At 43.2% G+C, this 17,766-nt stretch overlaps 1 protein-coding gene across 2 annotated transcripts; it reads left to right on the top strand.

Moving 5' to 3' along the window:
- Window positions 1–200: 200 nt before the first annotated feature.
- LOC116504970 (butyrophilin subfamily 1 member A1-like) lies at window positions 201–13,959 on the top strand. 2 transcript variants are annotated; one of them, XM_032212230.1, is made up of 4 exons: window positions 201–287; window positions 3,939–4,034; window positions 10,606–10,704; window positions 13,062–13,959. In XM_032212230.1, exons 1-4 carry the CDS (start codon window positions 218–220, stop codon window positions 13,580–13,582), a joined length of 786 nt encoding a protein of 261 aa, XP_032068121.1. In that variant the 5' UTR covers window positions 201–217; the 3' UTR covers window positions 13,583–13,959. The 2 variants fall into 2 exon arrangements, with proteins under 2 accessions (XP_032068121.1, XP_032068122.1); XM_032212231.1 differs by lacking the exon at window positions 10,606–10,704.
- Window positions 13,960–17,766: the final 3,807 nt, after the last annotated feature.

Consider the following 17,766-nt stretch of genomic DNA (forward strand, 5'->3'; position numbering starts at 1 on the left):
TGTAGTTGCCAGCCGACATTGGCTGGCCGATGGAATACGGAGGAGGCCTAATCTATGGGATCTTATCGGTCGCAGGGATGTAATTGGCAGAAGGCGGAAAACAAAGTGGTTGCATAAATTAGCTTCCTCCCCCCCCCACTTTTGGTCTTTTTGTTTGCGGTTCTTTCATTTTCAATTTTTATTTCAAAGGGCTTCTTTAAGCAGAGAGTTAGTCAACATGAATCCTCAACCGCACCATCTGACAAAACCAGGAGTTCACCCCACACTAATATCAACTCAGCCCAAAGGTATTGAATTCATATTCTAATTGCCTTTCTTTTCTTTTATTTTTTTGAACCATGAAGCTATTCTTGAAAAAATATTTTGATATTAACATAAAGCCTAAAGAAAGACAGGGGTGGGGTTTTTTTGTTTTTTTTTGGAAAGGAATAAAATTTAAATTGCTATTTTGCAACCAAATTTCAGCAGCTAATTTGTTCAGGGACAAAGGATCTGCAGGGCCAAAAAACAGAGAGGAGGACTGCCTATAGGCCAGAGGCTTTGAACTGTGCACCTCTGCTGTCTAATTTCAGTCTCAAACAGGGACAAAAAAAAATTATAGCTGTCTCTTTTTTGTTTTCTTTTAAAGTTCATTGAAAAAACACTTAAATTTGATGTGGGCTGGTCTTAGCAATAAGATGAGGTTTATGTGGTTTCAAGATGAGAACAGTTCTTTGAATTTAGAATCGCGCTTTGAGCTATATCAGTCCTTGAGGCTGCCTTCTTTTGCACAGCAGTTTTGTTTCTGAAAAGTTTAGCTGTGCTTGGCATTTGGTGTTTAGCTTCAGCCGGAGAACATTTATATTAAAAGCTGACATTGGCTTGCTGATACACAAGGCTGGAGCGCAGGTTTATCGTGTGTGTGTGTGTGTGTGTGTGTGTGTGTGTGTGTGTGATGATGATGATGAAATCCTCTTACTTTTGTTACTGGTTCGGAACTGGGAGCACATGGGTGCGAGCGAAGTGAGCCGAGGTGGTTAGGATGCAGTACTGCAGGCCACTTCAGCTGACTGTTATCTGCAGTTCAGCGGTTCTAATCTCACCGGCTCAAGGTTGACTCAGCCTTCCATCCTTCCGAGGTGGGTGAAATCGAGCCGAGGTGGCGCAGTGGTTAAATGCAGCACTGCAGGCTACTTCAGCTGACTGCAGTTCAGCAGTTCGGCTGTTCAAATCCCACCAGGCTCAAGGTTGACTCAGCCTTCCATCCTTCCGAGGTGGGTAAAATGAGGACCCAGATTGTTGTTGGGGGCAATATGCTCACTCTGTAAACCGCTTAGAGAGGGCTGAAAGCCCTATGAAGCAGTATATAAGTCTAACTATTGCTATTGCTATATAAGTCTAACTGCTATTGCTATTGCTATTGCTATTCTGCGCATGTGCAGAGTGTCCGTGATGATGTCTGAGCAGGTGGGCGGAGCCTCCTGCCCAAACTGGGGCGAACCAGCAGAATATCACCTCTGGTGTGTGTGTGTGCGTGTGTGTGTGTGTGTGTGTATGTGTGTGTAAAAAAGTCAAGATGGTTGGCATAGCTGAAGCCTCAACACTTTGTTTTTGCGTCTGTTGCACGATAGGGCTTCAGTTATATTGCCCCAACTGCCATCTTTTCAGCTCTATAAAGGAATTCCCATCAGGAATATTAGAACTATGAGGTAGACTTCAGTGGTGGGTTTCAAAAATTGTTCGAACCTACTCTGTGGGTGTGGCCTCCTTTGAGGGAGTGGCTTGCTGCCCATGTGACCGGATATGAAGATGCCAACGACACTTGTCAGGACCCCCTTAAATTACCTCACACACAGCACTGGCATGCATAAGAATATGATGTCAACTTGTTTTTTAAAAGGCATCTTTGGTTTGCGTTAAAACAAGTTCAACACACGCAATGTTCTGATTGCACCACAAACGCAGTAGTCATCCTTACCTTTCACAGAGGCACTGAGTTTTATAAATATGAGCATGATAGTGTAGAATAATCATATCCAAGGACCAGTGGTGGGTTTCAAAAAATTTTGGAACCTCTTCTGTAGGTGTGGCCTGCTTTCCGGGTCCACTGGTGGAACCTCTTCTAACCGGTTCGGTAGATTTGATGAACCGGTTCTACCGAATAGGCGTGAACTGGTAGGAACCCACCTCTGGTAGACTTACAAATTTAGCCTTGACTTACAACCATTTATTTAGTGGCCACTGCAAAGAAAAATGATTTATGGCCAGTCCTCACCCCGACAACCTTCGTAACATCCTCAAGGTCCACATGATCAAAATTCAGGTGTTTTGGAATCCGAATATATTTATGACAGTTGCAGGGTCACCTGATCATCACTTGAGGCCTTCTCAGCTGGTTTCTGATAAGCGAAGTCAAGGGTGGAAGTCAGATTCACCAATCAATCGTGTGATTCATTTAAGAACGGCAGGAATTTGCTTAACTGAAACAAAAAAAAGGTCATAAACATGACATGACTCATTTAACAACCGCCTTGCTTAGCAATGGAAGTTCTGGTCCCAATTGGGGTCTTAAGTTAGGACTACCTGTATATTTAATGTAAATATAGTAATAATTTCACAAGCTTGCTTTCATCTCCTACCCGCAGGAATTAGAAAGGGGAGGCAGTATGCTTTTGGGGGGGGGGGTCTAATACAGGTCCTCGACTTACAACAGTTCATTTAGTAACCATTTGAAGTTACAACGGCATGGAAAAAAGTGACTTATGACCATTCTTCTCACTTATGACCGATGAAGCATCCCCACGGGTCACGTGATCAAAATTCAGATGCTTGTCAACTGACTCACATTTATGACCGTTGCTGTGTCCCCAAAGTCATGTGATCACACTTCTGCGACCTTCTGACAAGCAAAGTCAATGGGAAAGCCAGATTCACTTAATAGCTGTGTTACTAACTTTAAAACAGCAGGGATTAATTTAACAACGGTGGCAAGAATGGTTGTAAAATGGGGGCAAAGTTCACTTAACAAATGTCTCACTTAGCAAACAAAACTTTTCAGCTCAATTGTGATCGTAAGTCGAGGACTACCTGTATTTTTCCACCAAGCTTCACTTAACACATGCTGCTTCCATCTCTGCTGTTATTCTAATGGTTTCTGGATGGCTTCTGCAGGGTCATCTCTGTGGCTTCCTATATACCTTTGCTCTGACTGAGGCTTCCCAAGAGCATGAAGCAAACTCCTTGTCCCTACAAAGACCCCTTTTATTAATTGACTGTGAATTCTGCTCATTCACATCCAGCAAAGTCTTTCAAGGGAGGATTTACACTCACAGACCTTATCTGGTTTGCAGAACTGACAGGCCGATCTCTGCAAAACTTGGTGAGGAGTCTCAGAGAGTCATGAACCAATGAAGCGAACTAATTGTCTCCTGCAAACTCCACTCCCCTTTTGCTCCTCTTTTATTTCCTCTGGGAGGGGCCATTCATTATTCACATGTGGCCTTATTCCCAGGTCGACCCCTGTTCTTTAGCTGTTCCCTTCGTCTGGCAACTCTATACATGCGCACACTGGGAACAGGCTCCAGCTGTTAGTCTGCCTCCCTGATGACTGACTCTGAAGGAAGCTGATAACTGGCTTATGGCTCTGGTCCCCACTCTGCCTCCGACAAAGAGCCCTCATCAGAGCCTTTCCCCAGACTCCAGGACTGGCCCACATTCCTCCCCAACCTCCTCACTGTCCGAATCTGCTGCCAGCTCTGCTGGTCGCTGGCGGGCCACAACAATCTCTAGATTTTTTTTTACATCATCCCATATACACTACAGGTGTCCCTCCTATATCTGTCAATATTGTGCAGGCAATCCATCTGCTACAATGAACTTCCAGGTGTTTCATAACAACTCTGACGTTTTCCAATATTATTGATTTGTTTTTACTGCATTTATTTCCCAATGCTCCACAGATGCTCCATCTTACCTCTGGCCCAGGAATGTTTTTTTGATATTGCTGATAGCAAGCATTGCTCTGAAGTGCACGGTGATCGTTATGGTGTTTTCAGGTAATGATCTGGTTTCATCCTGTAATCTAAAAATAAAAACTGGCCCTAAAATCAGCATCCAACCCCTGACTAATAACCACTAGACTCGATCCTGTTGTGCAATCGCAACAGCTCATTCATGCAGTTGCCAGAAGTCAAGATTGATCTGAAAGCAGCAGTCCTTCCCCCTTTAAAATTTACTCCCACTGTCACATTTCTAAGAATAAGCCTGTTGATTTCGAAATTGACTTGAAGATTACACAATTCTAGTTCTAATGACAAGAAAACATAATCTTTGAAACATGAAATGTCTTTAGCATGAAAAGTAGGATTGAAGACCTATGCATGAACACTAGCTTCTCCTACTAACCTCATTTTTTCCTCTCTATTTAATATATCAATATGTCCATTAATTATTTTCCTCCTCTGTCTTCCCAACTTCTCTCCAACACTTGGTTGCAGGGAAATCAATATTTCCTTGCAATTCTATTTTATTTATAGGTTCTATTTTATTTATAGATTCTATTTTATTTATAGGTTCTATTTTATTTATAGATTTTATTTTATTTATAGATTCTATTTTATTTATAGATTCTATTTTAAGAGATGTGGTGGTTCAGTGGCTAAGACTCTGAGCTTGTCGATCAGAAATGTCGGCAGTTCGAATCTCTAGTGCCGCGTAACAGAGTGAGCTCCCGTTACATGTCCCAACTTCTGCCAACCTAGCAGTTCGAAAGCACGTAAAAAATGCAAGTAGAAAAATAGAAACCAACTTTGGTGGGAAGGTAACAGTTTTCTGTGTGCCTTCAGTGTTTAGCCATGCCAGCCACATGATCACGGAGACATCTTCGGACAGCACTGGTTCTTTGGCTATGAAACGGAGATGAGCACCTCCCCCTAGAGTTGGGAACGATCCTAACCCTTTACTTTTACCTATTTTATTTTAGAATGTCTGGCTTAGTTCAGTGCAATACTTGTTTTGCAGCTGTCTTCCATGGGACTCTTTTCAAATTTCGACACTGTCCTATTTGTAAACAAATTGCTAGTCTACATGGACAGATTGCTTACTTAGAGTCTCTAGTCTGTGCTCTTGAGGCAGAAATTAGGTATCCAGCTCAGCCATTCAGTTCTATTGAGCTGCACCACTATCATCCCCCTCTACCACAAAGACCCTGCAGGAGAAGGGCTGTATGGATGACTGTGGGATCTGGCGGGGTGAGAACCATGAACCACAAAGACAAAACGTTCGTTGTGTCCCTGAATAACAGATATAGTACCCATGCTAACCTTAATGGGGATACTAAGATGGCAGATCAAGCTGGCTGTGATGATTATGCTGTCAAGTAAAATCAAGCATTTAATAGTGAGTGCCATACCATGTGTGCACTAATCAAATAGGAAGTAAGGAAGTAGGGGAAGTCAGGCACAACACAGGTTATGTCAATCAAAAAGGACTCAAATGTCTATACACCAATGCACAGAGTATGAGGAATAAACAGGGTGGATTAGAAATTCAAGCAAATGAGGGTAGATATGATATTGTTGCCATTAGGGAAACTTGATGGGATGGAACCCACAAATGGAACATACAGCTAGAAGGATTTAAATTATTTAAAAGAAATAGATCAAATAAAAGAGGAGATGGAGTTGCACTATATATAAGAAATAACTATATCTCTACAGAGATAGAGCACAACAATGATGAAAACTGCCTTGTATGATTTGGGCCAATATAAAAGGGGGGGGGGGAGAATGACATTGCCATAGGTATATACTATAGGCCACCCAGCCAAACAGAAGAAATAGATGAAAATTTTGTAGTCATTAACTAAGGTATGTAGGAAGAACATCACCATAGTAATGGGGGACTTTAACTATCCTGATATCAACTAAGAGACAAACTCTGCACAAGTGGAGATCAAACTGGTTCCTGACAAACCTAGCAGCCAACTTTGTTTCCCAAAAAGGAGGAAGAGCCTCCTAGAGGAGCAGCCATATTGGACTTAATTCTCACTAACATAAATGATAGAAGGTGTTGATTCTACAGGAACCTTGGGGGAAGTGATCACACAATATTGGAATTCAGCATTATGCAAGCACAAGCAATAGAACAAAGTCAAACTAGACTCTTGGACTTTAAGAGAACTAATTTCAATAAACTTACAGAGAGCTTGGGAACGATTCCATGGATGAGAATCCTCAAAGGTGAAAACAACTCTAGAAGCTTGGGAAATTTTTAAAAAGCAAGATCATAAAAGGCCAGTCTAGCACAATACCAGTGAAGAAGAAAAACAACAGTTCTCAAACGAAACCAGCATGGCTACATAAAGAACTCTCTGATACATTGAAAGACAAAAAGGTCAAGTATAAAAAGTGGGAAGAGGGCACATAACTAGGGCAGAATATCAGCAAATAGCCTGAGCCTGTAAAGAGGAAGTGAGAAAAGCTAAGGCTCAAAATGAACTAAGGCCATGATGCCGAACCTATGGCACATGTGCCAGAGGTGGCACGCTGAGCCCTTTCTGTGGGCCACACGTGCCGTGGCCAACTATTCTTCTGGTTTCTGGTGCACACATGCGCACTGGCCAGCTGGACTTTGCAGGCATCGAAGCACTGGAAAATGGCCTGAAAACTGCCTGAAAAATGATCAAAAATGGTAAAAAGCAAGCCATTTTCCAGACTGTTTTACAGGTTGTTTTTCAGCCTGAAAAATGTCCTGAAAATGGCCCCAAAATGACTGAAAAATGTCCCAAAACATCCAAAAAACATGCATGCATGCACCAGCCACCTGGTCTTCAGGTTTCCGGCACTCCAGCATGTATACACATACATGCACATGCACACATGTTCTGGTTTGGACACTCAGTGCCGAAAAGGTTCACCATAACTGAACTAAGGTGTTGTCCCCAATTTGGGTCTGAGCCTGGTGCCAAAGCCAATGATGGACGCCAGACATGAGATGCAGGTTTTCTGATTGCTTTTTATTGGAATACTCCAAGGAAAAGGATTCCTGGTCAAAAGGCCAAGAACCAAGAACAAAGGATTTAGAACGTTTTATACATTTTCACTAAAGGAGAAGGCGGGACAAGGTGAAATAATAGGAAATATCACCTAGTAAACGTTTTAGCAATAATTCTACAATTTGTTCTATTGGTCTATAGCTGTCCCATTCCTAAGCCTTGGCTAATGAATGACCCAGGAGTGATCTAGTACACATTTCACTTGCTGCAGGCCATCTCCATTGCTAACTTTTGGCTGAGGTCTGTAAGTTGTCTAACTCTTGTTACTTTTATCAGCTTTCTAACTACCCATAATTGCTACAAGCTTTACACATGCATATTTCCTGTTGATAAGCATTCTTTGTTCTTGCCAGACAGACCCCCACAATTACTATCTTCCTGATTTACATTCAAGTGTGTGCCATGAACTTGCTTTAAAAGCCAGCCCATCAAAAAAAAAAAAAAAGAGCTTCTTTTTCTTCTTCATGTTAAAAACAAGAAAAAAGTCAAGGAAATGATTGGTCCATTGGTGAGAGAAATTGGCAAGAAGGTGACAAACAACAGGGAGAAAGCAGAACTATTTAACTCATTTTTTGCATCATGTCTTTACACAAAGTATCAAAAACAGTCAGGAAAAAACAGATTAGGAACACAAGTTAAAATAGAGAAGAAAATGGTAATTGTGTATGTCTAGCAGTTTAATGAAAGAAGGACTAGGGGTGACATGATAACAGTGTTTTGATATCTTGGCGGTTGCCACAAAGAAGAGGGAATCAAGCTATTTTCCAAAGTACATGAAGGCAGGACAAGAAGCGATTGGTGGAAACTAATCAAGGAGAGAAGGTAAAAATTAGAGCTAAAAAGAAATTTCCTGATGGAACAATTAATCAGTGGAACAACTTGTCTCCAGAAGTTGTGGGTGCTCCAACACTGGAAGTTTAGGATAACCATTTGTCTGAAATGCCTTAGCAGGGGGTTAGATTAGAAGACCTCCAAGGTCCCTTCAAACTCTGTTATTATTCTACTCTATTTGTTCACTCATTGGGAAATTCTTTTGTTCCATTTTGGGAACAAATCAAAGTTGAAGAGAACACTGTGTTTGTTCCTCATTTTAACAGCTGGAAATCTGGGGAGCAGAGGTTATAAATATTTTAGTCTTTCCTTTTCCCCTCACAATATTTTCCATTGGCTGCAGAGGAGCAGTGTCAGGGCTGCCATTCAGCTATGCTATGCTATGCATTGCTTGCTGTCAGCCTGCTATAGCAACAAGGGTAGGGACAAGTAGGTAGAATAAGAGGGAAAGTTAGCAGGAGGAATTGAAACTAAGCATTGCACCCTCCTGTGAAAATCGCTGGACATTCCAAGGTCAAGCAAAGAAATGCAGAAACACCCAGCCTGTGAAGACAGGGACTGTTTCACCAAACAATTTGTTAGCACCTAATTGGACACACTTTGATAACCAGGAGTGGTGGTGGATGGAAGCAAGAGAAAATTAACCATATGCTTTTGGTGTGAAAACTTCAGAGCCAGCTTTGCTTCTTCTGTAACCACTTGGCTTTAGTAAAGTACACCTTTGGCTAACCATGGGCCCGAGAGCCTTTCTTTTCTAACTGACCAAGTTGGGACAGTTGACAAGTAGAGTGTGGAGTCCAGATTACAGAGATCACCATGAAGCTTCACAGGAAAACCAAAAAATTCAAGTGGGTTACTGCAAAGGCCCATCTTTTGTTTTTAACATGGAACATGTATGCAATCCACATAAAAAGTGGCAGAGCTTCAATCTCATAGTCCTGTCCATCTTGCCTGTCACCACAGTCTGGTGGCTCAGAAGTTAGAATGCAGTACTGCAGGCAAACTCTGCCCACAGACTAGCGTTCGACCTTGACCAACTCAAGGCTGACTCAGCCTTCCATCCTTCTAATATCGATAAAATGAGGTAAAATGCCCCCAGATTGTTGGGGGCAATATGCTGACATGGTATCTGCGAAGAGAGTGCTGTAAAGCTCTACGGAGCAGTAAATAAGTCCAAGTGCTATTGCTATTATTATATAATAGTACTTTTTAATTGTATTCATTCATTTATCAAGCAATCATTCAATCAATCCATTCATCAGTCGATATGGCCACCGATCTCAAAAACATGATTCTGCTGACAACCATTAAAAATGATATAAAAAGAGCAGGAGACAAAATAAAAAAAGAGGAATGGGCATTCGACAGGTTCACTGCCTTATTTATAAAGTAACAAAAGCAGGATTAAAAATCAATAAAGCTAAAAAATATAAACTGGCCCATTAATGTAATGAAAAGGGAGAAAGAATTAAAGCAATGACTGGAAAGTAGCTGAATTAAGTAAGGCTGTTTTGAAAGGAATAGCAACATTAAATTCAGTTAATTCTTGGTCCTGGCTGTACTGTGATCTTCCTGTAGGGCCCAGCATGCCATTCAAAGTCTGAGTAAAACTTTTAGCCCAAGAAAAACTCAACACTCTGAATTTAAAGGAAGACTAGGACAGTACAGGTCTTAAACAAGCTTGCTCAGCCTGTGGGAACTCACTTTCTAATCTCCCTCTCTCCCTTCAGAATCAATGGGGCAAATTTTGGCAAGCCCTTGGTAGGACTGGGTGACCAACTCCATCTATCACTTCCTTAAAAAGCCAAATCAAATTATTTATCGTTCAGATCAGTGGTGGAATTCAATTTTTTTTTACTACTGGTTCTGTGGGTGTGCTGTGGCTTTGTGGGTGTGGCAGGGGAAAGGATACAAAATCCCCATTCCCTCTCTGCCCCACTAACCTGCTTTCCAGCTCCGTTCTCCTGTCCAGAGAAACAAAAGAAGATCCGCTGGGAGGCTGAGAGGCAGGGAGGCAGTGGGGGCGGGGCCAGCCTATTTGGCGGTTCTCTGAACTACTCAAAATTTCCGCTACGGTTCTCCAGAACCTGCCAGAACTGGCTGAATACCACCTCTGGTTCAGATTCATACACTGCTTCTCCCCTCCAAGTATAAAATTGCCCAGAGTGGTTTGCAAATCACAGAAGAAACAAGGCCACATATATCCCTACAGAGTCTCCAAAGAGCCAAACAAGGGGTAAGAACTAAGTAGCTAGTCCTTAGCTTTTTTTAGCCAAAGCTGCCTCCCCCTCCTCCTCCTCCTCCTTTATCCCTCATCGAACGTTGGTGATCATGTTCGCGATCCTATTTTTATCAACAGCCCCATGAAAAAGTGCTGCTGAGTTTTGTCCAAACCAGTCCCTTAGATTTTGAAGCCATGATGTCCTTCTTCTGCCTGGACCTCATTTGCCTTCCATCTTTCCAGGAGGATTAAGTGAAGGGTGGTGTATTTTTCCGGGTGTAGCATCACATGTCCAAAATATTCTAACTTTCCCTTTTTAATGGTTTTGATGATCTCCCTTGGCTTTCCCAGGCAGCTTATTGCCTCCTCATTTCTGATTTTGTTAAGCCAGTTTATAGAACCCAGCTTATAACAGACCTTCTCCAAAAGATGGCATATATTAATAAATGTCTTTATAAGAAAAAAAGAGAGAAAATAACGATGACAACAACTGTATTCTAATGTCAAGCTATTCTCTAAGGTTCGCAGGCTCCTAGTGAGGGGCTGAAGGCAAGGAGAGGGATCCAAAGTTGTCTACAGAAATGTATTCCTTGTGGATCAGCTGAAGGCCACATAACAGGTAATCCTGGTTCTTTCCATCAATAAACATCAGCTCTGTCAAAATATTGATATGAATTATGGTTTTTAAAACGTTCAGAACTCATAAAAGACAGGTGTGAGAATCCATCCGAGATGTCTCCTCAGAAGTCATTAAGTTATAGAGTCAAGAACAATAGTTTTTACAGGATTCTGATAGGTTAAGAGTCCCAAGCAAGGCCGAGAGGAAGCAAGGCCAATGGAATTCTAGAAGAGAAATAAAAGTGGGAGGGAGCAAAAGCATAGAAGTTGTCCAATGTGAGAGCTTGAATCTAGACAGGAGATACTGCAGTTGTTGCCCAAAGCATCCAAATGGGAACAGCATGAATTGTTCATAGCAATAGCAGTTAGACTTATATACCGCTTCATAGGGCTTTCAGCCCTCTCTAAGCGGTTTACAGAGTCAGCATATTGCCCCCACAGTCTGGGTCCTCATTTTACCCACCTCGGAAGGATGGAAGGCTGAGTCAACCCTGAGCCGGTGAGATTTGAACCGCCGAACTGCAGAACTAGCAGTCAGCTGAAGTGGCTGCAGTACTGCACCCTAACCACTGCGCCACCTCGGTTCATGAGTCCCGAGTCCCAGCTGATTGTGAGGAAATGGGGATTTTGCAGTAACCTTCCCCTGGAGTGAGGAGGGAATGGAGATTTTACAGTATCCTTCCCCTGCCACACCCACCAAGCCAAGCCAAACCGACCAAGCCATGCCCACAGAACCAGTAATAAACATTTTTGAATCCCACCACTGATAATCTCTTTCCATTTCCTGTGACCTTTTAAGCCATAAAATCGCAAGCTGGACATAAAAATGTTAACTGCATTTCAAAATACAGAGCTTCATGTTTCATGTAATGGCATCCATTCTCATTCGAGTGCCAATATCAGAAGCTTTTCGTTCTGCAGTTATTCAGCCCTGAAGGAAATAGTTGTGTGCATGCATGCATGCTATTATCTTTTCTATATGTTTTAGTGGCATCACAAATCAGCCTTTTAGATGGCATACTTTGTTTTTTGTGGCTCAGGCTAGGTAAATCGTTTCAAGAAGCAGAGTTACCACACTCCATTTGAACTCCGTTTTAACTTGGAGATCTTTGTGTGTAAAAAAAGTTCTGTGATTCTGAGGCAGATAGACAGATAGACCACAAAAATCACAATCTTTTTGTGTTTTAATCTTCATTGACATTTAAAACTGTTTTCCCCCTACATATGACGTTGTTTCAAAATAAATTTAGTCCAGATTTTGCAACGAATGGGCTTTCTTGCACAATCAAGTTACTAATGCTTCTGCTTTAAACTGTTACCATTTATGCTTTTTTTTAAAGGCAACCACAGTTGAATTTTCTTTGCAACTTCTTCTTGGGTATTGCCTAGAAGACAAGGCATTTTTGTATAAACCATTTTAATTTCAGTTCCATCATTTTCATAGATCCCTGGGATATGAGCTCTATTGTACTGAACACTTTCAAAATTTCTTATGGTTTTCAATTTTATTACTTATTTAAAATCAGCATCCTTGTAATCTCGTTGAAAAAAATCCCCCAAAATTGAGGAGAGATCCCACCTGTAGATCTCTACTCTTGCACAACAAATGGATAACTATAAAAATTATTTGAAGAGCTATAATAGAATAGAATGGAATTCTTTATTGTGCCAAGTGTGATTGGACACAGAAGGAATTTGTCTTTGGTGCATATGCTCTCAGTGTATATAAAAGAAAAGATACATTCTTCACGAATCATAAGGTAGAACACTTAATGATAGTCATAGGGAACAAATAAGCAATCAAATCATACTAGGAGACAAGCAATTTACATTGTAAGGATACAAGCATCAAAGTTACAGTCATATAGCAATAGCAAATGGGAGGAGATGGGTGATAGGAATGATGAGAAGATTAATACTAATGCAGACTTAGTGAATAGTGTTGAGGGGATTATTTCTTTAGCAGAGTGATAGCGTTCTGTTCTTGTGTCTAGTTGTCCTGGTGTGCAGTGCTCTATAGTGTTGTTTCGAGGGTAGGAGTTGAAACAATTTATGTCCAGGATGTGAGGAGTTGTAGATATTTTCTCAGCCCTCTTTTTGACTCATGCAGTGTATAGGTCCTCAATGGAAGGCAGGTTGGCAGTAATTGTTTTTTTCTGCAGTTCTAATTATCCTCTGAAGTCTGTGTCTGTCTTGTTGGGTTGCAGAACCAAACCAGACAGTTATGCAGATGACAGACTCAATAATTCCTCTGTAGAACTGTATCAGCAAATTCTGTACAACTGTACGGAACTGTAGAACTGCATAGCAAATTCCACAGCTGATGGTGAACATTTTTCCATTCTTTCTTCGACACAGCAAATCTGACTCTGAATCCCAGCACAGCTCATCCCCAGCTCTACATATCCTCTGATTTGAAAAGCGTGAGATGGAGAGGCATGAATCAGCAAGTCCACGGCAGTCTTCTGAGATACGACGTTATGGCCAGCGTCCTAAGCCACGAGGGCTTTAATTCTGGGAAGCTTTGCTGGGAGGTTGAGGTGGTGGATGAAGGGGAGTGGTGGGGAGTGGGAATTGTTAGGGAATCTGCAAACAGAAATGGGCTGATTCTCCTCGATCCTCGAGGGGGTTACTGGGGAGTGCAGCGAATTAACGGGCAGCATCAATCAATCACTCAGCCCAGGACAAATTTGACATTGTGCCACTCCCCAAGAAGGATCCGAGTTTCTTTGGATTATTTAGAAGGACTTGTGGCATTTTTTGATGGCGATACGAATGCTGAAATCTTCACTTTTCCAAAAGCCAATTTTGCTGGAGAGAAGATTCATGCATGGTTCTTGATCTATAAGTGGAACGGACAACTTCTTCTCCACCCATGACACTAAGGGACAAAGACGATCATCCTGTTGGAAGAACTTCAGGCCACCTGCCTTAATCTCTCTTCCACTTTTTCTGTTTCTCTCTATCTTCCTGTGTGATGTAGGATCCTAGGATAACATTACAGGATCCAGTCTGGGGTGCTTTGACCTTTTTTAAAATCCTTCTGTTTTCCCCAGTCTCACCTACCAGATTTTTAAATTCTAAATCAAAGAACCCTTATGTTGCAGTAATAAATTGCATTTCAAATAATACTTCTAAACTTAAAAATTAGAAGGAATAAATCATGTTTCAATCTGTCTCCTATATTTGAGAATGTGTGTGCTGGACAGGACTAGGACACAAATAATTATCTTGACTTTGAGAGTTCACTTGCCAATCCATCCCCAAAGCCATGTACCTTGCAGCCATTGGATCTCATTAAGCTTCTGGCCACTCCCAGTTTTAAACATTCTGAATCCATCATCCAGTGGTGGGATTCAGCCAGTTCGCACCACTTCGGGAGAACCGGTTGGTAACTTTCTAAGCAGTTTGGTGAACTGGTTGTTGGAAGAAATCATTAGGGCAGAGAACCGGTTGTTAAATTATTTGAATCCCACCACTGCCATCATCCAATGTTAAACAGCAATCTTGTGGGGGGGGGGGGGAGAGAGATGGTTGCCCAAATACACTATAGGAAATGCTTTGGCTGGTTCAGATATTGAAACCTAGGCATTCAGAGTGCAGTATTTTCCATACTGAATTTGAAAAAGTAAATCTCTTTCAGAATCTTTGTGCGGGATTCATCTCAATTAACAGCGGATGCCTATCAGTCTTGTTGGTTTTAAACCAGAATCATTCATTTCATTTTTTTTCATTTATTTGACATTTATAGGCCGCCCTTTTCCCTGAGGGGACTCAGGGCGGCTTACAATTTGTAGGAAGGGAGTGCAAGACAAAACACAAAAAGAAAGTGTGGAATATAATAAAATAAAACAATAAAACACAACATTCGTTCAGCATTCGGGTGGGGCGAGATTAGGGTCTTATCCCCAGGCCTGACGGGATAGCCAGATCTTGAGGGCTGTGCGGAAGGTCTGGACGGTGGTGAGGGTACGAATCTCCACGGGGAGAATGTTCCAAAGCGTCGGAGCTGCTACTGAGAAGGCTCTCCTCCGCGTAGTCGCCAGTCGGCACTGACTGGCGGATGGAATTCGGAGGAGGCCTACTCTATGCGATCTGATGGGACGAAGGGAGGTAATCGGCAGAAGGCGGTCTCTCAAATAGTCAGATCCACTACCATGGAGGGCTTTATGAATGGTAAGTAGCACCTTGAAGCGCACCCGGAGACCAACAGGTAGCCAGCGCAGCTCACGGAGAATCGGTGTTATGTGGGCGAACCGTGGTGCGCCCACGAACACTCGTGCGGCCGCATTCTGGACTAGCTGAAGTCGCCGGATGCTCTTCAAGGGCAGCCCCATGTAGAGCACATTGCAGTATTCCAGCCTAGAGATCACAAGGGCTCGAGTGACTGTTGTGAGGGCCTCCCGATTCAGGTAGGGCCGCAACTGGCGTACCAGGCGAACCTGGGCAAATGCCCCCCTGGTCACAGCTGACAAATGATGGTCAAAAGTCAGCTGTGGGTCCAGGAGGACTCCCAAGTTGCGGACCCTATCTGAGGGGTGTAGATTTTGACCCCCCAGCCTGAGTGATGGAACGCTGGCCAAATTATTGGGAGGGAAACACAACAGCCACTCGGTCTTGTCTGGGTTGAGTACCAGTTTGTTAGCCCTCATCCAGTTCTTAACGGCCTCAAGACCCCGGTTCATCACGTCCACCGCTTCATTGAGTTGGCACGGGGCGGACAGATACAACTGTGTGTCGTCCGCGTATTGATGGTATTTTATCCCGTGCCTCCGAATGATCTCGCCCAGCGGTTTCATGTATATGTTAAATAGTAGGGGGGATAAGACCGAGCCCTGCGGCACCCCATAGGTAAGGGGCCTCGGGGACGATCTCTGACCCCCCACCAACACCGACTGCGACCTGTCCGAGAGGTAGGAGGAGAACCACTGCAAAACAGTGCCTCCCACTCCCACCTCCCGCAGTCGTCGCAGAAGGATACCATGGTCGATGGTATCGAAAGCCGCTGAGAGGTCAAGGAGAACCAGGATGGACGCATGGCCTCCATCTCTGGCTCTCCAGAGATCATCGGTCAATGCGACCAAAGCGGTTTCTGTGCTGTAACCGGGCCTGAAGACGGACTGGAAGGGGTCAAGGTAACTAGCTTCCTCCAAGGTACGCTGAAGCTGGAAGGCCACCACCTTCTCAACAACCTTCCCAACGAATTCTTAGGATGAATGAATAAATAGCACCTTCTTACACAACAGAACTAGCAGTTCCTGGGAACTATATGGAAGCTCCATCACCTTAAATCAGTGTTGGGATTAAAAAAACGTTTTACTATTGGTTCTGTGGGCATGGCTTGTTGGGTAAGGCTTGTTGGGCATGGCAGTGGAAGGATACTGTAAAATCTCCATTCCCTACCCACTCCAGGGGAAGGTTACTGCAAAATCTCCATTTCCTCCTGATCAGCTGGGACTAGGGAGGCAGAGAATAGATGGGGATGGGACCAGTAAGAGGTGGTATTTATTGGTTCTCCAAACTACTCATAATTTCTACTACCGGTTCTCCAGAACCTGCTGAATATCACCTTTGCTTTACATCTCTGCTTGTGAGAAGAATGTGTGGAAACTAAGTGTTGAACTATATGAGTATCTTTAATGGCAGAAGTCTAAGCTAGTTGGATTGGATCAAGAGCTTGACTACATTTCTAAGATGGGGTGGGAGCTAGGTATATGTCGGGAACCAAAATAAAACAACTCAATTTGTGATGTTTTTCACAATTACATTATAGCTGAATCTTCAACAGTGGTATGCAGTCTAAAGATGGCCTTGGAAGGACATGTAGGTATAATGATATGTTGGAACAACCTTGGGAGAGGAAGACAAGAGATGGTGCCCAAGGAACAATCAGATGAGAGATGGCACAGCCCACAGCTGCATAAAGAGCGGAGAAAGAAATTTAGGGAGGACCTGCCCTAGTTGATCAGGCTGTTAAAAGCAACCGTGGGAGATTTATACTTTCAGACTTGCAATACACTTTTTGCGAGGCTTTATAATACAGTAGATTAGATTATCTGGTCATGTTTCCTGCATGGGAGGGCTGACAACAATTTTTCAAGTTTGATAAGACAAATCTCCCGACATCTCTTTTAGAGCCTGAGGAGCCAGGGAGATTCCTTTCTTTCTCTGCCCATTATGCAGCTGTGGGTTAAGCCCTCTCTTATCTCATTGTTCCCTAGGAGAGATTCTGCCCACATTCAGATTCAGATTTAGATTTAATTTATTTGTATGCCGCCCTTCTCCGGGAGGGACTCAGGGCGGTGAACAACTCAAAAGGGAAAAGGGGATACAAACACAATACATATAATTAAAATACACAAGAGTCATACGGCCATACAAGTTGAGAGGGGAGGGGAACTCATCAACCCCAGGCCTGCCGGCACAGCCAGGTTTGACGGCTTTCCGGAAGGCCTGGAGAGGGGTGAGGGTCCGAATCTCCACGGGGAGTTCATTCCAAAGGGCCGGAGCTGCAACAGAGAAGGCCCTCCCCCGGGTAGTAGCCAGATGGCATTGGCTGGTAGACGGAACCCGGAGAAGGCCGACCCTGTGTGATCTAACGGGTCTGTGGGAGGTAATTGGCAGAAGGCGGTCTCTCAAGTACCCAGGTCCAATACCATGAAGGGCTTTATAAGTTACGACTAGCACTTTGAAGCGTATCCGGAGACCGATTGCTAACCAGTGCAGCTCGCGGAGGAGAGGTGTCATGGCAATACAGTAGGAGATGCATAAACCGGGGGGGGGGGGGAATCCTTGGTTTTGGAGGAATACAAAAAGAATGGATGGAACCAGAATGAACATTACATTTAATTCCCAATTACATGTTGACATTAATATACTTTATGTCTCATGAGTGAGGGAGCCTAATTATCTACAGCAGGGGTGTCAAACTCAAGGCTTGCAGGCCAGATCCGGCCTATGGAGTGCTTAGATTTGGCCCACAGGCCTGGCCTGGAAACAGCGAAGGACCGGCGTATGGTGGCCTCTGCCAGCAAAGACAGAGCTCTGGAGGGCCACACGCAGC

The sequence above is a fragment of the Thamnophis elegans genome, chromosome 2, assembly GCF_009769535.1.
Source record: "Thamnophis elegans isolate rThaEle1 chromosome 2, rThaEle1.pri, whole genome shotgun sequence".
In the NCBI taxonomy this organism is placed as follows: domain Eukaryota; kingdom Metazoa; phylum Chordata; class Lepidosauria; order Squamata; family Colubridae; genus Thamnophis; species Thamnophis elegans.